This window comes from Lutra lutra, chromosome 4, assembly GCF_902655055.1.
Source record: "Lutra lutra chromosome 4, mLutLut1.2, whole genome shotgun sequence".
In the NCBI taxonomy this organism is placed as follows: Eukaryota; Metazoa; Chordata; class Mammalia; order Carnivora; family Mustelidae; genus Lutra; species Lutra lutra.
The window spans coordinates 193,968,364-193,991,601 of record NC_062281.1 but is presented as its reverse complement, the minus strand read 5'-3'; the positions used below and the strand labels follow the sequence as shown (position 1 = coordinate 193,991,601).

Here is a 23,238-nt window from a genome sequence, read left to right as displayed (position 1 = left end):
CTGTTTAAAGCGCGCTTTCTTATAAACAACGATAATCGGGTCTGAAACAGTAACTTCTAACACGTAACTCCGAGTCAGGTAGTCCCCTTGTAGGAATGATGCCAGACACACGTGTACGTATGTGTAAGTGAGGTTCATCACTGCGGCAGCGTCTGGGAGAGCAAATGACCAGAATAAAGTCTGTGCTCCCCAGTCAGCCTGTGGATCAATCAGTGCCAGCTCATCCAGACAGAGAAACACTACGATGTCGAAAGAGAGAGTGAAATTCCTTGTGCCATGACATGAACAGTCTACAAAACATACGCCTGCGAATATTTTTCTTTTAAGCAAGATAATACAGGTATATTTATCTGCTGTATTTGCTTAGAGTTTCTGGAAAATTACACCAAAAAAGAGGTCACATTGGCTATGTCTAGCAAGGGACACGGCTGCCATAGGGACTCCGTGGAATGATACACTTTCCTCACATACCCTAGTGAATTTCGAACAATGATAATTATCTTTTCAGAACTAAATGCAAACAAACAAATGAAATTAAATGGGACAATAAATAAAATTTCCTTCCTAAAATTCCTAGGGGAGAGGACGGTGCCATCCACTATGCTGTGAGCTACTCCACGGCAGGGAGGCCGCTGGTGCTGTCTGCCCGGGGCCGGAGCCCAGCTGGCCGCCCAGAGCAGGGCACCCGACGCCACCGGCTGCCCCTCTCAGACTCTCTTCTGCTGTGAAGTGCGGGCATGATGCCTCTGGGCTGAGTGGGAAAGTGCCGGACGGTAAAGCAGGAGGAGCAGCGGCCGCCACAGGGCGAACACGGTGCCAACACGCGGCAGGCCCTGCACTGGGGGGCTTGGAAGTGAACACTGTGGGGCGTGAGGGGTTTCCTAAAAGTGAGCCCTTATAGATCCACCACCCCAATGACCATGAACACACCAAGAACCGCACTACCATCCGCAGGGGAGGACATGACCTGGCCAGGCCAAACCCTTAACCGAGTTATGTTCCCATTGGCAGGTCTGGCTCCTTCTCAGGCATCCCACTGGGTCTCCCTAAAACCATCCAGTGACGTGGGTGCTCTATGGGCAGCGCAGAAGCACCAGCTTATCCAGCAGCTCCCCTGCCCCTGACGGACACAGACGGACACAGAGCCCCAGAGCAAGGGCCTGAGTGTGCCCAAGGCTATGAGACCTCCAGGCACATGGCTTCCACCAGGATATACCCAGAGCTCTGCCCCCGCACGTCCAGCCGCCAGGCTGCGAGCAGGCCATGTCGAGTCAGGCAGGGGCCCACCTCCTGCAAACCTTGCTCAGAAACGACACAGGAAATCCGATCACCTGGGTTTTAAAATGGCTCTACTGTGGGCAGAGAGAAACCTTAACCAGTGTCGGAAGTGCTGACCGAGTCGCTGAATCACGTGTTCTCTGTGCTGACGAGCCACTTTGTGTCCAGATACTGCCGAGGCCCGAGGTAATGGGTGCAGTGGCAGGACTCGAGTAAGCGAAAATCAATACCCCCTCAGCTGAGAGCAGTGGCAACAGGCACAGGACAATAAACAGCAAATTCCTTTACCTGCTTCATCAGTGGCCCATCAAGCCACCTCAGGACACACTGAAACGCTGTTGATTCCTTTAAAGGCTGGCGTGCTCTCTGTGGGTGGGGAGGGACCAGCACGTTTTGATCAAAAATCCTGAGCCAGTCATTCATTCTGCCAGTTTGAGGGTCTCCTGGGCCTCCAGGATTACCTGCACAATCTGTGTTCAAATAAATAAAAGAGTTATAAAGGCCAGAACGCTCAGAGTGATCCTGGAAGGTTCCTACCTCCCCCTGCCTCTCAGAGGAACCTCCAACAGAAAACCCACACTTTGCAATTCCACCCTCCAAACCCCAGTGCAACAGACTAGGACCTTTGCTGCCCTCTCCTGGCAAACACGCCCCTCTGGCTCCAGATCCCCTCTGTCCCTGCTCTCAGGAACCAACTACAGCAAGACTATACCGGCCTCATTAACTGGCAGAGAGATAGGCACATGCAAGGCTGCTCTGCTCTGTACAGTTGTGAAGGCTGAGCACTACACAACAGTGCCAGGCCTTGGGAACTAGGGCCATCATTGTAGAAGGGACCTGGAAGCATGACCCAGTCAGAGCCAAGGAGATGCACATCTCACAGTTTCCACTGGCTCTGCAGAGAGAAGGAAATATTCTTCTCTGCAGCCCTCAGGGTAGAAAGGTCATCAATATGGAGCTGTCAGGAGCCATCGTAGGAGCAGTTTCCTTGAGACCCACAGGAAGAAAGCAAGCAGAGCCAAAGCAAAGCAAGGGCCAGTGAGTCTAGGTGCCACAAACGGAGCCCTGACTCAAGGACACCCTGAAGCCACCGGGACGGCTCCGCCACACAAACAGCCTTTTGTTGCCAAAGCCAGTTTGGGACAGATTTTGCATGTTGTGGGCTTCTGGGTGGCCTGGCTCACTAAGGATATCATCCACCTTCCAGCCAGCCAGAGATCGGGACCTTCCCTGTTCTCTGGTCTCTTGTCAGCGGACCCTGAATCTTAAGCTCTGGGATTTGATAAGAACCTGAATTCTGTGCACTAAAACGACACACAAGATAGGGAGACTTCATCTCCCAAGACAGTGGCTCCTTAAATGGGATCCCCAGCCCCTGCAGCTCCCTGGGCTTGTCCAGGGCTCCACAAGGTGAAAGCTATTTTCATAATAGATGCGCTTTGTCTTTCTCAGTGCACGGGCATTTGCACCCATGGAGCAAAGGCAAGCATGGGTGCAGCAGCCGGGCCCCCATGAGCCCGTTGTATTACATCCTGACCCTTGTCACTCTGGGACAAGGGAAGAACACAGCACACACGGCTGCCACGAGCGTCCCTGGCGCACATCCCCCGCTGGCCAGCGACACCGTAACCTTTACTAAAAGAGCCACTGAGGGACGGACCAGGCTTATTCCCAAAGTCAGGCACTTCGCAGATGGTCTCTCAAACATCAACTGAATGAGTCTGTCACTTCCAGGAAAACGGGTACTAAGAATGGGGCTTGCGGGCAAACTCAGAACTGGGACACTCTGTATCCTCTGCTGCGAACCTGACAGCTTCCTCCTCCTTAAAAACGTGCCAGGCGATGGATGGGGACGGCGACAATTTCACCTGCTGAGACTGCAGGATTAAATGTGTAAGAATCCGGAAGGTCCACACGCCTCAGAGACAGCGTTTTCCAGGCGAGTGATGCACCATGAGGGAGAGGCCCATGTGAGCGAAAGATCCAGCCACAGTGCAGGACAGACTGAAGGACGCTAACCAGGGCACATTCCCTGGCAGGGTGCCCAAGCCCACACCGCACGGACCTTTAAGAAACCACCACGGTGGCGTGTGGGTGAGGTACGGCAGGAGAACATCCACAGTTCTCTAGGACACTCTTCCCTTCTCGGGGTGACACTGAGTTTCTTTCAAATACGTCAACCACACAACTTTGTCAACAGATGAGAGACAAGCCTCAGGGTGCCTGGGTGGTTCCATCAGTTCAGCTTCTGACTCTTGGTTTTGGCTCGGGTCTTGATCTCAGGGTCACGGGATCGAGCCCCAAGTCAGGCTCTGCACTCAGCGGGGAGTGTGCTTGGGATTCTCTGTTTCTCTCTCTCACTCTCTCCCCCACCCTCGGCTCCTCCCCGCCAAGCTTGTGAACTCTCTCTCAAATAAATAAATAAATCTTGAAAAAAAAAAAAAAATAAGCCTATATGAGACCCAGCCGTCTACTATGCCAGACGCTACAGAAACTTGCAAAAATGTAAAACCAGCCCTCTTCCTGCTAATTTTTTTGTTCTGCTGGGCAGAACAGTAGGTCTTCATAAAAAGAACATTTTACGCCAACATGTAACAGGTCTATTGTTATCCCCACGTGAGCAGCAACCTTGCTAATGTTTCTCAGTCTTCGTTTCCAAAACAGCAAATACTGGCAAACATAACTGAAGTCTAAACAAAAGGTCTTTGGAGTCCTCCGCACCTTTTTAAAGTGTAAAGGGGTAGGAGACCACAGAGGCTGAAAAAGGCTCTTCTAACAGGACCCTCTGCCTTTGCAGGCTGTGTGGGGAGCAGAGGGAGCCCCAGAACATGGGCTTGATTGGCCTGGAAAGCTCCACCACATCCAGGTGGCCCAAGCACAGAGCCCTGCCCCCACTGGAGCGCCCCCCGCCCCCAGCCCCTGCAGGTGGGCCTACACTGCAGGATCCAGACCAGGACCGTCACCACGTGAGCACTGACGCACACATGCGTTGCTTTTTCGTTCCTTTTTTGTTGCTTTTATCAGCTCGATAACTTTGTGTTTTTGGGGGGTTTTTTAAGATTTTATTTATTTGACAGAGAGAGATCACAAGTAGGCAGAGAGGGAGGGGGGGCGGGGAGGAAGCAGGCACCCCGCCCAGCAGAGAGCCCGATGCAGGACTCGATCCCAGGACCCTGAGATCATGACCTGAGCTGAAGGCAAGAGGCTTAACCCACTGAACACCCAGGCAGCCCCTAGATAACTTTGTTTGAAGGAACGACCCCCCCCACAAACCCACGCGTGGGAAGTCTGCCCACAATCTGGGGCAGGGCACTTGGTGATGAACATGTGACCCGCACTGTGCCAATCATCGTCGTCCCCGGGAGTCCAGCCACAGTTCCCTCTGGAGAGGCCGTCTCTGCTGGGAGGACAGGAGCTGCCCAGGCCAGCCCGAAACCCCAGGGGCTACCCTGCCACTCCAAGGAGAGCCTGAAGTCAAAGCCAGCCCAGGGGAGACTGGTGGCGACCGGGGTGTGGAGCCCTGCCAACAGAACCCAGACCTCTAGGCGGAGACAGCCTGATGGAAGGCAGCCGCCACTCCCATCGGAGCAGAGCTGCGAGAGCCAAGAAAAGCCCTTGGAGGCTTTCCGTGCTGGCTAAGTAACGGCCCCAAAGACGTCTACGTCCTAATCCCCAGAACCTGTGAATGTGGGACCTCACGTGGCATAAGGGCCTATGGAAGCATGATTAAGTGAAGGACCTTAAGGTGGGGGAAAATAGCCTGATTTACATAGATGGGCCTGAGGTAGTCACAGGGTCCTTGTAAGAGGGAGGCAAGAGGGTCAGAGAAAAGGTTGGGTGACCGCCAAGCAGACGAAGTGCAGGAGGGAGGGGCCACAAGCCAAGGACCGGCTAGAAAAGGCAAGGAAACAGATTCTCCCCCAGAGCCTTCAGAAGGAACACGGCCCTCCCACACCTTGACTTTAGCCCAGGGATACTGATTTTGGGCTTCTGACCCTCCAGAACAGAAAGAGGATAAATCTGGGCTTTGAGCCACCCAGTTTGCGGTGTTGTTACAAAAGCCACAAGACACTCACACTGCTACCACTTGTAAGCAGCAGAGACCTGATACCCGGCAGGAGGGCCCCCTGCCCAGGAGAGCATCTTGGAGGCTCCAGGGGCCAGCTGCTGGGCCCACCCGCTCCCTGTGCTTCCTGTGGTCACAGCACTTGCCACCTCTCCCGTACGGACCTGCCCACTGGCCAACCACTTGCGTAAGGGGATCTACGTTCCTGTGTCCTTGGCACTGGCTCACCATCAGAACTCAATAAATTTTCATAAAATCAAATTGAGGTTTCAATAAAGTTGACTCCCAAGCATTTTTAAGAGAAATAGTGTTTTCCTATTAACTTTCACTGTAAAATGGAGAGGTTAATTCATACAAAGTGAGTGCCATTAAGGACTGAAACTTCCTGGGGTGCCTGGGTGAGGCAGTCGGTGAAGTGTCTGCCTTCTGTGCAAGTCATGATCCCCAGGTCCTGAGATCGAGCCCCACATCAGGCTCCCTGCTCAGTGGGAGCCTACTTCTCCCTCTCTCTGCTGCTCCCCCTGCTTATGCTCTCTCGTTCACACACTCTCTCTCAAATAATTAAAAAAATAAAAAAAAAAAACCTTCCTGTGTAGAAGCCCTTCATGTCTCGGGAGCCCTGCGGCAAAGCATCACCTTCAGAAGGTGCCTCTGCACGCTGCCCATGGTGCTCCCCCAGTGGGAGGACTTGTCTCCTTTGCAGGCCGTTCCAGACTTTGCTCGCTTGCCCCAGATTCCTCACCCAGCACCTCCTTCCCCTCCCCCCTGACTACCACACATAGCCAGCAGATGCTGAAGAACACTTCTTCCGTGCCGGTCCACCTGGCAGAGGAAACACATCCCCGGGACGGCCCTAGGCTGTACCAGTAGGACGCACACCGGGAGGGAAGGCATCCTTTCCAAAAGGGAGAGCCACCCAACCAAAATAGTGAGCCAGGCACGTGGAGGAAGGCAGCAACAGTCCAGGTGGGCGATGGAGGGAGAGGGCACCTGAGACACAGGCTCTTGGGAATGGGAGACAGGTGGGCACAGAGCACTTTCTCCCAACCCCCACCTGACTGCCACCTGACCCTCCTTCCCTCTCCAGCCACTCTGACCCCACTCTGCCCCAGCTACAATTCCTCCTGGACACCACGACCTCTCGGTTCCCCTCGGCACATACATGTCCCCCTAGAAAATTCCCACTCATCCTCTAGGACACAGAGCAGATGCCCCTTCCTCAGGGTGAGCACTCCCATCCCCCACCAGTTGCTCCCCAACAAGGGATCCTGTCACAGAAAGTCACTACGCTGCTATTGTCCTGCAAGACTGAGCTCAGTGAGGTCAAGGCTAGGTCCTCAGCGAAAATCTTTTAATGATTAAGTATATAATTAAATTACACTGTGCAGGACTTAAGAATGCTATGGAGGGAAGACAGAAGGACTTTTGGAGCTAGATGAACGATGAAGAGAAAACAGGGAGGGCTCCCCGCTTTGAGCCCACAGAAAGGGTTCTCCAGGGCAGAAATGACACCAGAAAATGCACCAGCTTTCACAGCCCTACTGTGAGCCAGGTGCACACAGACCTTTTCATGGGTATTATTCCAACAACTGTGTAGATGAGTATCACAGACAAGGTCAGTGACGCTCGGGTTAAAGGGCCAGGCCAAAGCCACACGGCTGGTCATGACCGACCTCAAAGCCACTACGATCAAAGCCAGGAGGCCCTGGAGCCTGCAGTGGGACATGGGCTGAGGAGCCCCGGCTAACCCCCACTGTCCTCAGACTTCAGCGAGTCTGTTGCCCTCCCTGCCTCTGTGTCCCATCTACAGGATGGGTGGGACTGTGAGGTCTCCCAGGGGGCCCTGCTCGGCACACCGCTTCTGTTCCAGTGCCTACAATGATGGAGACTGCCGCCAAACACCAGGTCTTTAAGAAGCTAAAAATCCAGTGGAGGAAAGACAAGGGAGCGGGTATGAGCTGCACAAAGGAGACAAGCCTAATTCTGTTTCCTTTGGGGGGGGCAGCAGGCAGAGAGAACAGGGAACTCCAGCACCGAAGAGGGAAGCCAGGAGGAAATCTCACCAACAATGGTTCCCCGGAGAAGGAGCAGGGCCAGGGCCATGAGGAGCTGTGCAAGGCGGGGGGTGGGGGGGGGGGGGCCTTCCTTCCAAGCAGAGAACAAGAGCTGGGATGCCGAAGACTGAGAAGCTTTGGGACGCTTTTCCGGGAGTGGGTGGAGGTGTCATCAAGCACTGCCCAGAATGCCCTCACTCAAGCAATCCTCTTTGCGTACCTACCAGGTGCCAGGCACTGGAGAAACCGTCCTCAACTCAGCAGACGGGCTCCCTGCCCCCTGGAGGGTGTCTGGGGTGAGGCAGAGACAGGATTTAAGTTAGCACACAGCGAGGCCGCGCTGCGAGCTCTGCGAGCGACCGACCGGGAGGCGTACCCCGCGCTGAGCTGGGACGGGCGCAGGGCTGGAAGCAGAGCCCCGAGTCCCAATCACCGGGCAGCGCAGCCCTGAAGACCGGAGCGGCGGTCTGCCCCGGAGACAGGCCCTGGACACGCGCACAGGTGGGGCCTCTGGGCCCGAAGGGACGCGCAGGAGAGCTGGGCATTGGGGCTGCGGGACGGGCCCAGGCGGCCAGCCCCAGGCCGGTCAGGAAGTCAGCGAGAGGGGCCACGGCGGGCAGGGCGGCCCGAGGCAGGCAGGACCCGCAGGGCGGGCAGAGCCTCCGCAGGAGGCCCGGAGTCTCGCCGCCTCCGCTGGGCCGCAGCTCTGGGACGCGCCGGCGGGGACAGCCCCCGGCGGAGACGAGGACGCGGCCGGGGCACAGGCACCCTGCAGGGTCCACCGCTGCGGGACACCGAGCGCGGACGGCCGGCGTCGGGGCCTCCCCAGAGCCGGGGCCGTGCGCACCGCGCCAGTCTGAGCCGAGAGGCAGCAGAGGGCGCGCGCTGGGCCCCAGGGACCCCCGACGCCCTCGGGAAGCCTGGGCCGCACCGAGCGTCAAGCCGGGGCCGGGATGCGAAGGACGCCGCCCCCCGGTCCCCGCGGAGAGCCGCACGGAGCGCCCCCACCCCGGGCCCCGGGAGCCCCCGGCCCGCTCGGCCGCCCTCCCCCGCGGCGCCCGCCGGCGTGGCTCCGCCCGCCGCCGGCAGCGTTACCTAGGAGACGGCCCGCCGCGGCCGCGCCCCGGCCGCCGCGGCTCAGGCTGTGGGGGACGCGCCCCCACCGCGGGCCCAGAGCCCCGCCCGCCGGCCGGTACCCGCCGGAGCCGCAGGCCGAGCCGGCTGAGGACCGGCCGAGGGTCGCCCGCCCGCCGCCACCGCGGGAGGAGCCTCGGCAGGCGGCGCGGCGCGGCGCGCGCGGGGGCCGGGAACCCGCCCCACGTCAGCGTCGTTGGCAGGGCCTGGGGACCAATCGGAGCCCCAGCCCCGAGGCTCCGCTCCTGCAGCGCTATCCAATCGGCGAGGCGGCGGGCCCGTCCTGATTTGCATGGCCGGAGACCTCTCAGCCAATTGGCATATGACTGGCGTGAAGGCGAACCAATGAGAAGCTAGCAGAGGCGTGGCCCCGGGCGTCCCACGAGGTGAAGATGCTGCGGGCGGAACCTGGCGGAGCGAGCGGGATTCGGGGGCGCTCAAGTCGCCGGGGCAAGGCGGGAAGGAAGATCCGGAGCGGGGCACAGGATTCGGAGCTGGAGCCCCCCAGGTAAGTGCGGGGGTACCCCGCGGGCCGCGCCGTCCACCGCCGTGCGCCGAGAGAGCGGCGGCGGGCACCCGCGAGGCCCGTGCTGATTCTCCATCTCCTCTTCCCCGGCGCGTCCCCGCGCCCGCCTCCGTCCTCACCTCCTCTCCAGCCGGCTCACCTCCTCCTCCACCACCTCCCTTCCCCCATCCCGCCCGACCTTTCAGCTCCCATCCCCGACCCCTGCCCCAAACTTCATCCCTCCCCTTGTCCCGGCGCATTCTTCCCCATCTCCGCCACCTCCCCTTCCCGCAGCCTCTCCTCCCCCCATCCCTCCTTCCCATCCCCTCTCCCGGCCTCTGCGCAGCCCCATCCGAGCGCGTCTGATCACCGACCTCCCCATCTCGCCTCCTTGTTGCTCCTGAAGGCTCGTCCTGCCTCTCGCTCCTGATCGCTGTCCCCATCCTCCCATCCGTTCTGCTCCCAGCCCCTACATCTCCTCCCGTGGACGCTCTCCCTCCACCTTGCAGATCCCCAGGACCTTGGCACTCCCTTCCTGCGCCAGTTCCCCTGGCTACCTACACACCCAACCCCACCCAACCCCGTCCCTGGGCCCCTTTCCCATCGTCAGCTTCTCCTCTCCCTGCCTCCCTACCTGCTGCTGCTCCCGCAGGACGCAGAGACCCCGCAGCCGCACCTCTCTTCCTGCTGCAGTGGCCGCAGCCTGTGTACCTGCCCACCTTGCCACCCTCCACCCAGGCGCACCCTGGCTCCGCTCCTCCTGGCATTTGTACTGGGGGATCCCATGGGGGACTGCGCTTTGCCTAGAACATCCTAGGGGGCTCCAGGTGGGAAACCCCTTAGGACCCTTTCCTGCCTTCCTTCCTGGCCACTGTCACCCTCCCCACCCCACCCCCACTTTCCTTCTCAACCTCACTTTGTGATTCAGCATTTTTGGGGTTGGTAACTTTCTTTGCTTCCTGGCGTGGCAGGACTGGGCTGTGGGGCTGAAAGCTGGGGGTCTTGACCCAGTAGTTGGTTACCACAACCACCTTAAGAAACAGACCTGAGTTGCCTGGTGGGGACAGGGATGGGGGGGGGGGCAGCCAGTAGGGGCTGCCTTCTCTTCCTTTCATTTGTCTGTCCTGTGTTGAACCGCATCCAAGGGGAGATGACATAAGTAATAGCTCTTGGGGAAATGGACTATTAGCATTTATGGAAATTAATACATGCACATCCGAGGAGTAAGAACACCAAGTTCAGGCCACAGCTGTCCCACTGTCTGTTGTTTCAGGATTTCTTCTTTCTCTGCAACTTCTCCTCCTCCTCAAAAATGCCATCCCCCTTCCAGTGCCAAGAGCGAGCTCCCACTCCTAACACATTGCAGGGCTCGGGGACCCGCGTGTGTGGGGGGCCCCATCTGCCCTCCTGATTATTGCTTGGAAAAATGTCCACCTGCAGAGCCAGGCTCATGTGCTGTCTCAGCGGGGGCCCAGAGGGCATTGGCTCCCCAGGTTGCGTCCTTTAAGACACTCCAGGTCCATACACAGCCTCAGTGGCACTGAAGGTGTGTGCGCTACCACACGTTCCTGCCTGGCAAGCAAGCTGGGGGGGGGGGGGTCCCATATAAAACCGGGTCCAGCTGCTTGTGTGTCTTTCTACGCTACCAGTTGCCAGACACCGGGCACCCTGCTTAGCACCCCCAGGACTCGGCCAGGCCATGGGGATGGGGATCGTGAAAAATGGGAAACCCAAATATCATGCTCAAAGCCCTTTTGGATCTGGATGTGGAGCCTGGTTGGGAGGAAGTGGGCCCCAAAGTAATTGCACGCCTCCAAGTGGAGAGAGCTGGGCACCACTTCTTCCCTTGTAAGGGTCACGGCCGGCCGCGGGCGCTGGGGGTCTGAGGGCCAAGTGAGCTCTAGATGGGACAGCTTGAGAGGCCTCACCCCACAGGGCTGGCTTGCTTTCTTGCCTTTACATTTTCAGTGATCTTATAAACCTCAAATGATTCAGGAGGAAGCTAGTGGCACAAGTTTTGTTTGGCAGTTTCCGGTGAGGGCTCAGAAGGAGGGAGCCTGTTTGTTGATCCCGGGCCCATGGCAACTGGACAGCGCAGCGTGGGGCAAAGGAAGGTCCCCTCCCTGCTAGAACCTGTGTAACATGCTTCGTTTCCGGGGACTCTGGCTGAAAGCAGAACGTGCGTAGTCTTTGACAAAAGTCTCGGTGACCTTCATGTCAGCAGAGGTCCCAGACCAAGAGTGGTTTCCTGGAGTCCCTGGATAACAGGGCAGGACAATGGCAGCTGCCAGCGGCGTTTGGGGAAGACCGTCTCTGATGGTGTCTAGGGCCAGAGACACGGTGCTCCCTCCATCCCCTCTCCTAGCAGCCAGGGGTTCTCACCTCAAAGAGGCGAAAGGTTTTGGCCATCTCCCCCCAAACAAAGGAGTCCACGGAAACCCAGAGGCAGAGACTTCTCCAAGGTCACTCAGGGGCAGGGGTGGATCCCAGATAGACCCTTTGCATCCCACTAATGGAAGTGCAGGTCACGTCTGTGACTCCCATGGCTGGAGGATGCTGGCTCCCTGTGCATGTGCCCAACCATCGGGTTTGGCTGCCCTTCAGGAAAGCCGCTCTAGAGACATTGCTGACATGCACAGAGGAAACTGGAGCCCAGGGGTGTATCTGCATCACTGGGGAGCCATTGGGAGTGGGGGATACCATCAAGCACAGAGAATTCTGGTGATACCACCTGCCCAGCCTGGCAGGTCCCCAGAGCAAAGGTGCCATGTTTCCAGAGATGTCACCAAAAAGATGGCAGGGGGCCAAGACACTGGGCAAGATGAAAGGGGAGAAGAGACTTGGGTCTTGCTGGGCTTGCCCTTTAAACCTTGCTCCATGATGGGTCCTTATAACCCTGCAAGGTGGGCTGGGTACCCTGGATGGGGAAACTGAGGCACGGAGTGGTGGAGAGAATGATGGAGACTCCCAAGCTCCTAAGGACACCTTCGGTCCCTACTGTGCCAGAACTCTGAGACAGGTACCAACTCTGTCCCACCGTGCTCCGGAAACACCAGACATCCCCGCACACACACTCACAGATGGATCTCAGATGCACAGGACAGTCAGGGTTCAGTCCTGGCTCCCAGGGGACATGGAAATCCACCATTTGCATGAAGGGAAGCCCAACACGCACAGTTGTCTGGTCACTCCACGCCCTCTCTCGGGGGTGGCGGAGAGGAAAGGCAGTCCTCTCTTGGCTCAGCCGCCTCAGGGCGGGGAAAGAGACCAGGGCCTCGCCCAGGAGAGCGCACACACAGGGCAGGTGGGAGCATCACCCACCTGGCCATGCGGTCAGCTGCGGAGGTGGCTCTAGGCTTTCCATTCAGCCTGCCCTTGGCAGGTGGGAGAGCCTCCCTGCTGGTGAGCGTGAGCCCCTGCTGTGTCTTCTTCCTGGCCTTTCCATCCCTGTATACCCTGGAGGAGCTCTGGGCCCCATGGCCCTCAGCCTGAGGGCGCCCCATGGCCACGCACCCGGCTTTCTAACTCGTAGCCCTGCAGGACAGGGTCTCAGGAAGCTTTTCCTGCTCTGCCAGATGGTCACGTACTTAACCCTGGAGACCTTGGGCATGCGTGTGGGCTTGGGTGGGTCCCTCCTAGCAGAGCCGAGCCCTGCAACCCTGGCCCACATCCCTGGCCCCCGCCTTCCTTGACCTCCCTCTTCACAGGCTGCCCGTCACTCCTTTCTCACTCCAGCACGGGCACTTACATACAGCCTTGGCTCTTGATGCCACGTGGGGTACAGATAAAATAGGACTGGGGCAAGGGAAGGAGCTGAGAGGGGACAGTCTCCCTCAGCTTCACACCCATGCTGCAGACTCAGAGCATCTCCCGCAATGGACATCTTGGGCCCTGGCTGCTGGGCCTCAGTTGGGGTCTCTCCCACAAGTGGAGGCTGAAAACCAGGCACGCCTTTCTCAGACCCCCACCCTGAGTTCAAAACAGATCAGCGAACTGGTCATCACCAGGCCAGTTTCTGCTGCAAATGAGCAGCGCCTCATTTCCTCTTAACACCAGGTCTGGTCCACAGGGCCCTCGGTCACCAGTCTGGCCCACGGAGTGCGGTGGGGGGTTAGCTCTGCGTCTCCCTCCGTCTTCTGCTCTCACCTTCTCAGCCACCTGGCTTCATTCTGGTGCCTCCCTATTTCTGGAGGGGCAAATTGAGACGATGTGAGCCCAAGCCCGGGGACAGTCTCTGGCTCATCGGGGGTGCCCACTCAGTGTCTTCTAACCCCTCACCTTCCACTTCCAGTCACGGACTGAGCCCAAGTGCTCACTCTACCCGGACCAGGGGGGGCTCCCCAGAAAGCTCGCACAGTGACTTTTGAGCGACTTTATGATCCCCGTCAGGACCAGAATGGGCTGCCTGTTCTTGGGGGACCGCCTGGGAAGACCCAGCCGCCTGCTTTGTGGAGGGTGGGGAGGACGGTCTTGTGGCTTTTGGTCTGCAGAGAAGAGCCTCCCAGTGCTTGGAGGGACATGCTTCGCCCCATCCTCCATCACCTCAGGCCACTGCACGCCTGCAGACCCACACAGTGGGGTCCACAGAGTCACCCTCTGAGCACACCCCCCCCCCTTCACCACAGCATGTCTTCACGTTCCCTCCTCGGTAGCCGCGGGATCTTTCAGAGCAAACCAGCCCTGATGTCCACAAGCTGTCACGGGCAGCCAAGGGCAGAAGGATCTAGAAGTCTTGGTATCCTGAACGCTCTGTGGCGGCAGGGCCTCTCTGGAAATAGTCCCCCACACACACACCCCTTGTAGTTGGAGGAGAGTCGGAAAAGACTAGAAGGCACAAACAGGGACGTTCTGACACTCCGTCTTCGCCGGCAGTTCTGCCTACAGTGTGACTGCTGAGCGGGGAGCAGGGAGGCTCCAGAGGTCCTGGGGCCCTAGGCATGCCTGGCAGTCCTGAGCCAGGGGTGCACACACCAGAACCACAGGGACTGGTGCCCAGAAACAGTCTCCCAAGGGTCCGGGAGAGCAGCTCGGCGAGCTCCCTCTCCCACCAGCACTGGTCTGGGGGAACCGCACTCTGAGAAACACTTCCCAGCTTGTTCTGTTTACTGGTGAGCTCCCCACTCCTGCTTCTCCTTAAGGCTGCGCAGGAGGAAGCTTTGATCACTGGAGGGTCTGATGAGAAGGGCTGCACTGGGGTTCCCTCAATTCTGGGGAACGGAGGAAGCCTGCATTTCACTGGAATGACCTGCTAGGCTCTTCTCACCTTCGAACCTCTACTTGTGCTTTTATCTCGACAAGCGTGGCAAGATGCTGTTGGCACTGGCTGCTGGGTCCTCTGGGACTGAGGTCTGGCTGAGGATGCTGCTGGTCTGGTCGCGTGCGTGATGGGGTGCCGAGGAAGCTGGGACTCCGCAGAGGGGCAGGCTGTCACTCTGGTCTTATCCTGTGGCATCCCCCTCCCCCATCTCTGCAGCGCCCTTCTCCCCCACCCCACCCCCCCAGGAGGTATTGCCTTTCCCTCTCAGTGAAAAGATATTTTTAGTCTCCCTGGCCAGGAGGTGTTCAGGTGTCAGACAAGAGGCCTGGAGCCATCTCTGTCCCTTTGCTCCTGCAGAGGACACACAACGCCCAGAACGGGAACTGCAAACCCCAGCCGGAAAGCACTTCCTTTCTGCAGGGCCACAGGCACATGTTGACTTCCCCACAGCAGCAGACACGTCCCTGTTTACACCCACTCTATTGAAAAAGGGGAGCCGGGGGTGTCTGGGGACTGGCTGGGGCCCTTTGGAGGCACCAGGGAATGCTGCCTTGCTGTGCTTTTCCTTCATCCTGAAAGATAGGTCTCAGGCCACCGGGGTGTGGAGGGACGTGGGACGTGGACCCACTGTCCTAACAGAAGGATTTGTTCAGATGAGATGCGCCAAGCATCATGGGTCTGATGCTGCAGCCCAGGGGTCTGGAGCTGCTCGGAGGAGGCCTCGACGCCACCCCTGGCTTTGTGCAGTTGAGGCCCGTGCTGGGTTCCCAGCCATTCCTTCACTGCCCCGGGGAGGTGCAGATGAGCTCACGGTCGGTGAGGGGAGACGTGGGGTCCAGAGCACAGAGGTGCATCCTCAGGCCACAGCAGAAGTACCTGCAGACCAAGCAGGTGGCACCTGTGAATGCATCCCGTGTGCTCAGGAGAAGAGGGGAGGCCAAAGCCGGCAGGGTCACGGCAAGTGTCAGAGGGAGGGAGGACCGGGCAGTGCCCCGGGCAGGGAGGACCGCATGCAGGAAGTGCAGAGACAGCAGGGGGTGCCGGGGCGCCTCGGGGAAGGACTCTGGGCCAAGGAGGAAGCTTCTGGGGGGGCTGCTCATCTTTACAAGAGGTTTCCTGCCTCCTCTGTGGGGCTGACCTGGGTCAGTCACGCAGCTTGGGGAGAGGGAAGCTGACCAGGTCCCACGAGCCCCTGGGCCCAGCCCCGTGCATCCCTTGGGGAGCCCCGAGCTCCCCAGCTGCCAGAGTCACACTGCCTTCCCGAGCACACACACTCCCAGAGCCAGTGTGCCAGGCCGGGCCCTCGCTCCCTGCCTCACCCATGGTTAGAAGGTTCTGGCAAAGCCCACAGGGTGCCACTGAGAGGGCTGAGGAAAAGAGGGTTTCTCCCCCCACTCCAGCAGCCTGGTAACCACGGTAACCAGAGGGAACTGCTGGAGGGGCCCAGCCACCTGCCGGGCTGGGCTGTCTGGGTGCTGAGGGCCGGCTGGGCCCCACGGGAGGCCCGTGTGGGTCCCTGGGTGGCCACCTGTGTGGGCAGTAGGAGGGGGCAACAGGTGCAGTCCCAGGCTTGCACCCAGCGCTCTGCAAGCAAGGACATCACAGGCCAAAGGGCCCTTCTGCCTGCCCTTCGAGGGGACAAGAGGGCCTCTGACCCCAGCTCAGACAGAATCCCCGGTCCCTGAAGCAGCCCCGGGGGGAGCAGGCACTTAGACCGAATCAGGGTTTTCTTGCATTTGGCATCACTTCTCTGGCCTGTGGGCCTCCAGAAAGCCCCCCCAGGCTCGTCACCCTGTGGCCCTGTAGTCCAGCGGCCGCATTTTCTAGAGAAGGAACTGAGGCTGGAGGAGGGACCCTCCTTGTTGGCAGAGCAGGGTGGGGTCGAGGAGCTGCACTCCACCGCGGCCGGGGTTGGCTCCCGGAGCCCCCCCCCCGCCCGCAGCATCCTGTAGGTCTCCCTGCACGCCACAGCGGTCACTGCTGCTGGTGTCTGGTCGCTCCCGGCCCAGGTGCCTGTGGGGATGGGGCACATCTGCCTCATCACTGCTCTATCCCCCCAGCTCAGCCCTCAGACACGCACACGCCAGAAGCAGGCTCTCAGCAACCATGCGGTGCAGCGGGCTCTCCCAGAAAGCAGAGCAGGGTAGGAAATGCACCCGGAGCTCCCGGCCACCCAGTCAGAGGCGCCCCCTGCCAAGCTGGGAAGGGGTGTGGAAGCACAGCCCACAGACCGCACGCAGTCACCCAACTCAGAATGGCCGGAGCAGGGAGCCATCAGGACAGAAACCAAACCTTGGGCCACGGTCCCTAGCACCCTGCTCCACGTATAGGACCGTCCTTAGAGGAGGGGTGCACCCATCGTGGAGGGGACTCTCGCGTCCTCAGCGCTGGCCTCCCCACTTCCCGAGCCAGACAGCCTGTGTCTGGTCCTCCAGGGAAAAGATGGTGTCCCTGTACGTGTTGGTGAAAGGGCATCACCCCCTACCCCCACCACCCCAGGCCCCGGGCACACTTGCGTGGCCCAGGCTGTCTCCAGGATTCCTCAGTGCGCCCAGCCCTCTGAAGCCAGCACGCCACACATCGGACGGAGGCCAGCCTTGCCACCCGGCTCCCTCACCACGTCCGTGCCCCGGGCTCAGCTGCAGAGGGAGGTAAATGCCACCGCCCAGATGAGTCCCCACATTCTTTGTGAGGCGAGGCTCAGGCATGAAGTCATGTCCTTGGCCAGGACGGCTCTCTGGGCTCCCCTTCTGCCGGCCCTGCTCGGAGGAGCCGACCTGCACTCACCACCTCATGGGCTCTGGGTCCCGCAGGTGAAGCCAGGGGACCAAGCCTGGGCTCCCTGGGGCAGACAAAGGCCGCCCCCACCGCAGACTCCCTGCTTTCATCCCCCCACGCTGGCTACCCGCCCGGGGATTCTCCGCAGCGCGTCTTCCCCACCCGCGGGTCCAGGGCACGATTCTGGCACGCCCGGAACTGCAGGCAGTGCCCCAGAGAGGGCAGGGCAGCTGCTGGAGCCTGGCACCCAGCCAGAAATGGCCACAGGTGGGGACTCAGCGTGCGTGCTGAGACCACTGTGGTCCTCGGACTGGCATCGCAAGCCAGCGGCCACAGCCTCCCAGCCGCCTGGCCCCTGTCCTGCAGCCCCTCGGGCTCCCCAGACAGACCATGAGTTCAGTGCCCAGCAGCCAGGATGCCACTCGTGTTTACACAGCCAAGCCGTTTCATTATGCAGAGATAATTCCTCCCCACTGCAGACACTGTCCCAAGGCATTCAGATTGAGTGGCCCCAGGGGGCAGGCAGAGGAGGCCATGGTCCCAGGAGCATATCTATAGGAGAGCTGGGAGCCGCCCGGGGAAAGCCCAAACAGCTGCAAGGCTTTGCCCTGCTGTGAGAAGGAGCGGGCCCTCTGTGGATGCTGGGAGATGGTGATGATGATGACACTGGTAATGATGGAGGTGGGCATGATGGTGGTGCTGGTGGCGATGGTGATGATGATGATGGGGGTGGGGATGGGGGTGGTGATGATGATGATGGTGCTGGCGGTGATGATGGGGATGATGATGGGCGTTGGGATGGTGGTGATGATGGGGACGGGGACAGTGGTGACAGGGATGCTGGTGGTCATTGTGATGATGGGGATGATAATGGTAGTGATGATGGGGGTGGGGTGATGGGGATGATGATGGTGGTGGTGATGATGATGCTGAGGGTGATGGTGGGGATGGTGGTGATGGTGGTAGTGGGGATGGTGGTGGGGATGATTGTGATAATGGGGAAAGGGACAGTGGTGACGGGGATGGCAGTGGTAGTAGTGATGATGGGGATGATGATGCTGACAACAGTGATGACGGTGATGACAACGATGGGGGTGGGGACGATGGTGATGATCACAGGGAAGAGGACAGTGGTGACGGGGGTGCTGGTGGTGGTCGTGATGAAGGGGATGGTGGGGATGATGCTGCTGACAGCAGAGATGACGGTGATGGGGATGGGCTCAGTGGTGAGGATGGTAGCTGCGATGCTTGCAGTCACTCATTATTTGTACCAGAGCTGCCCTTTGTCCCATAGCAGGTCTGCTGTTTGTCAGGCCCCTGCTAACACCTGGCCTGCATTTACTCTTAATCCTCTGGCCACCCCAGGATTAGGTAATGTGAGGTAATAGGATCCTCTGTGCTTTGCAGGGTGGGGGCAGTGGAGAGGCACACAACCAGAGGACAGAGCTAGACCATGACCTCAGAGGACTCCAGATCCCGTGTCCCAGACCAGCCTCACGAGTGGGGCAGATGCACACTCTCCTGGGCTCGGGTCCCCAGCATCCCTCATGAGGGGAAGCCCCAGGATGGCACAGCCTGGCCCCCAGCTAGCCACCCCAGGATGGTACAGCCCGGCCCCCAGCTAGCCACCCCAGGATGGTACAGCCCGGCCCCCAGCTAGCCACCCCAGGATGGTACAGCCCGGCCCCCAGCTAGCCACCCATACTCCAGCTCCATTGGTGAGGAGCAGAGCTGGCAGAAGTCGGATCCCCATGCCTGGTGCCCGCGGGCCCTCTGCACCCAAAGGGGGACTGAACCTGCATCAGGAATAGTGTGATCAGGGAGGAGGGGCCCCTCCCCACTCACCTGGCTGCTTTCGCTTCTGCGGGCAGAGACATGGGTCCTCTCCATGTTCCTCACCCACCAGCACTTTCCCGAACGGAACAACAGTCACTACAAGCGGCCTCATTGTATCTCATGGTTTCCCTGTCATCCACTTACATTTCCTTAGGGACTTGGGCAGCTGTAGGGAGGTGTGTATACCTCTGAGTTCGTTTGCTCTCCTACTACATTTTGTAGGTAGGACTTGCGAGTCCCGGACTATGGACCTGAATTACCCCAGTTGTTGGCCCAGAAGACTGTGCCGTGGACCCCAGTAGTGGCAACAGCCCAGTAGAGTAGCTTCATCGCAACCTCACCAGCAATGAGTATTTTCATTTAAAAAATTTTTTTTCTGTTAATTGTGATCGCAAAGGTCTGTGTGCCTGGTGGCTGTCTTCTGCATAGCTTTTTTAATTCAGCAGAGCCTCTAATGGATGGGGTGGGGTAAAGCTAGCTTTCAGACTGCTGGTGTGAGGCTGCATGGGCAAGATATTAATCTTTCACGCCTCCATCATGCGGCCCTGGGATGCAGTCCTCTTTGGAACCGTTTGTTATTTGTTCTTACAATCCCCGGGAGAGCAGGGAGAGCCCCAGGAGCCTGCTCACAGATGCTAATACCAGGAGAGCTGCAGAAATAGCCCTCAGACCCCCTCCTCCCCACCAAGGGATGGGAATAAGCCGGGGCTGGGGACACAGGGCTCCAGCCTCCCCCCACGCCCTCCCCCTGTAAAGGGGCTCCTGCCCTGAGAGAAGGCCGACCCTCTGCCTCCCATCCAGCCCGCTGACGCTGCAGGGTGTAAGAGGTTAGGCGGCTACGTTCGTTCCCTAGCGCCTCCCAAACAAATCACCAGCAACTGTGCAGCTAGAAACAGCCGTGTGGACTCTCCCCCAGTCCTGGAGGCTAGAAGTCTGAAATCAAGGCGTGGGCAGGGCTGGTTCCCCTTGGAGGCTCTGGCCCACTCAGGCCTCTCCCCCAGTTCCTGGTACGGCTGGCGATCCTCTGTGTCCTCTGGTTTATGGACCTGTCACCTACCTCCACCTTCACGTCCCCTTCCTTCCCTGTCAGCAGCTTCTTCTCTACTTATGAGGACACTTGTCGCTGGATTCAGGGCTCTCCCTCCACCCCCACCAATCAGGGTGACCTCATCACTGGGTCCTTACATTAATTACATCTGCAAAGACCCTTTTACCATCTGAGGTCATAGTCTCCAGTACTGGGGACTGATAGTTTCGACGCAGAGAACCCCCTCCAGAGGGTTCTGTGACTTTCTTTCTGGTTAGCCATTTATTATCCCGTTGGCAAGGATTACTCATCAAGGGTTGCAGACTCTCACCCGAGCCTGATGCCAGAGTGGGGGTAAGCGGTGTCGTGTCAAAGGCCCACAGTTACACCCAGAGTGGGGCTCTGCGCTCTCGGGTGTGGGGTCTCCCCCAGCCACAGCTGCCGATGCGCTTGAAAGCCGACCACCGGTCTCGGTGCAGTGGCTCAGCAGCCTAGAGAGGGCGTGGGAGCTCGCCGGAGGGTAACAGGGTGAACAGGTAAGACAGGGCGTGTGTCCCGTGGAGGGTGGACGGGAGGCACTCGGGATGCTAGCCTGTGCCGCCCCTGGCAGGGGCAGGTTTGTGCTGCAGGCTTGAGGGGGCCCAGCTTTGTCGGACGTGCTGCTGGGCCTGCATTCTTCTCAGCCTTCTGATTGCTCTCTGCACCTGCAACCGGGATCTGTCCCCTCAGCTGCCAGGGCCGCAACCGAAATACATCTAAAGTGCGAGGGCAAGAGCTACCACCCAGGGATCCAGCATGTGTGCAGTGAGTGTGGACAGCCACCCAGAGCTCTGCCAGGCCCCATGCTAAGCACAGGGGAAGGGGCCCTTGCTGGACATGATGACCAGAGCGTCCCAGTGCGGGGCTCGCCAGGAGTAGGCGGTTCCCATCCCCACAGCCCAGGACCAGCCTTCCCTCCTCACCCCCCACTACCATGTTGCTGCAGAAACCCAAATTAGCCATCAAGACAGCAGCACCCCCATTCCCCAGTGGGCCCACTGCCCAGTCACTGCATGGGGAATCCCCCCCCCCACTGCAGGTGGGGACATGCAGGGCTCTGGAGAGGAAGAGAGAGACCCCAGCCACAGCTGGGGGAGGGCCCTGTGTCCAGGGACTGCTTGGTAGTACAAGACTAGACAGTGTGGCCACTTCCTGTGGACAGACTGTCTCCGAGATGGCAGATCTGGGAACACCAGGATGTGGGCATCTGTCCTCCTCCCATCCTGGGGTGTAAGTGGTTAAAAGCCACCCCTCTCCCCAGGAAGCTTGGAGCAGCTCCATCCACGCGTGGAGCGGGGCCACCTCGGCTCCCTCCTGTGTCAGCTGCTCTGCCTGCTGAGTCAGGCCCTGGGACGCGGTGATGAGTGATCACGGCTGCAATCACGGGCAGGCTTGCTGGTTTTCTTCCCATCCCTGGAACTCTCTGTTTTCCTGCCTCGGCTCAGCCAGGACTCTGGTCAGTCATTTGCAAGCGGAGACAGCATTTATGCTTTCTGGATGTCCCAGAATGAGCAGGGGAAGCCAGACTCTCCCCCAGGGACGCTCTTGCCATCACAGGGGGCTGGGGGGGAGACGGGGCAGGTGGCAAGCCCCTTGGTTCATTGATTACCCCACACGCCAGCCAGGTACTCCCATCACTGCAGACACAACATGGGGCGGCAGCGGCCACAGGGTACCCCCAGCTCATTGCAGCCTGAGGATGCTGCCTGGGGTCCCCCAGGACTGCGTGCTCACCCCTGAGGGAGCGGCTCCCTCACCCAGCATTCCCCCCTTGCACCAGTGAGGAGGGAATCCTGGAGGTGAGCCACTAAGATCTGCAGATTTTCTACTCAGTGTGAAGGGCAGGGCTTGGGGTTCACAAGGGAAATGCTCTGCTAGTCTAGTCCTGCTGCAGGAGGCCGCACCCCCAGCCCCAGGCCAGCACCAGGGACAGATCCTCCTCACTCCCTATTCCTGATCTGTAAGAACCTCTTCCCTCTGAAGGACCAGACCCACTGGGGCAAGAAAGGCTCCTGCCCATGTGTCACACTGCGTGTGACCCTAATCTCCCCTTGAGCCATGGAGGAGGGGCGGCCCCTTGGGGGCTCAGGCCTTGGGTTGCCAGTGGGGAGGTGCTTGTGGCCTTGACCAGAGGGAGGCACTGGGGCAGCCCTGCCAATTCCTTTGGGAGGGGCTGAGGGAAGAGCTGTAAAGACAGGAACTTGGCCGTGGCCAGGGCCCGAGGGAAGACAGCAAAAGTGCCTCTGGGTACACTGCCACCCTGGGGATGTAGGAACTGGTCCAGCCCCCATGCCCTCTCCAGAAGTATGGGACATGCTCTCTGACTTGGTTTGGAATGTGCTGTAGCTGGATGTTCGCATCCCCTGAAGATAAGCCCAAGGGTCTAGGTGGTATTGTGTGGCTCTCCAGACCTTCCGGCCCCCCAGCACCCCCATGGGGGTCTGGGACTCTTGGCTTTCACCTCCCCCGTTGGCATCTGCTTCTTAGAGCAACAAGAGGCTGCCCGAGGGGTAGCCTGGGACAGCAGTGCCTTCCGCACGTAGGAAGCTCAGCACCGCTCACCTGGCCTGAGTCGGGGAGAGCATCTGGTCTTCACCAGCATCTCGATGTATGTAAGTGACAGCAGACTAGGGGGCCACTTGGCCGGTAGGTACAGTGGGCCTGCATGTGGGCCCGCGGGTGTGCCTGCTTATGTGCCCGTGTGCGTACGCACACACATCCCTTCATGTGTGCTTCCCATGCCTAGATACCCTGCCCCCCAGAGCGTCCTACCAGGGATGGCCTGGAACATACCGTCCACTGGGGTTCTGGTCTCTCCCCAGATTCTCTTGATACACTTCCTAAAAGAGGAAACCCTGATGCCCTTCCACAAAAGGGGATGTAAAATTAGTTTCAAAGGAAAGCAACAACTGTGTGATGGACATTTGCCCTGGGGTTCTGCTCTGTAGTCTTCCCGCCTTTTCCTGGGATTGCTGGGGTGAGATCTTGCCAGGTTGTCAAGGACACACTCCCACACTCTGCTCTTTGTCTGTCTGTCTGCCTTCAGCAAGATTTCCCACGCTGTGGTCACTGGCCTTCCATCTTTGGATTTGGGTCGTGCGTGCACACTACCAGCCCTATTTCTGAGTTTATGTTTTTTCTTTTAGTCAGTTGAAGTTACTTTCTTAAATAAGCTTCTTTTGGAATGAAGCTTCCTTGCTGCACCTGTAACAAAGAGAAATGCAGCATTATTCGTCCTCATTCAGAGGTGCCTAGAAGACAAGT

The 23,238-nt window shown here is 59.0% G+C and overlaps 2 protein-coding genes across 9 annotated transcripts in view; one reads left to right on the top strand and one right to left on the bottom strand.

The window, feature by feature from the left end:
• Positions 1 to 8,678, bottom strand: part of NPHP4 (nephrocystin 4) — a 106,102-nt gene extending 97,424 nt beyond the window's left edge. For all 7 annotated transcript variants that reach the window (XR_007126609.1, XR_007126610.1, XR_007126614.1 and 4 more), the window contains exons 1-4: positions 8,494 to 8,678; positions 7,623 to 7,689; positions 2,939 to 3,155; positions 1,567 to 1,748 (exon numbers count right to left, since the gene is read on the bottom strand). Coding sequence is in view for 1 of the 7 variants with exons in the window: in XM_047725783.1 (XP_047581739.1) it covers positions 1,567 to 1,701 (135 nt within the window). In the remaining 6 variants the exon portion in view is untranslated. The remainder of the gene's footprint in view (positions 1 to 1,566; positions 1,749 to 2,938; positions 3,156 to 7,622; positions 7,690 to 8,493) is intronic.
• A 222-nt stretch (positions 8,679 to 8,900) lies between these two features.
• KCNAB2 (potassium voltage-gated channel subfamily A regulatory beta subunit 2) overlaps positions 8,901 to 23,238 on the top strand; it is an 81,089-nt gene continuing 66,751 nt past the window's right edge. For both annotated transcript variants that reach the window (XM_047726537.1, XM_047726535.1), the window contains exon 1: positions 8,901 to 9,040. The gene's annotated coding sequence lies outside the window, so the exon portion shown is untranslated. The remainder of the gene's footprint in view (positions 9,041 to 23,238) is intronic.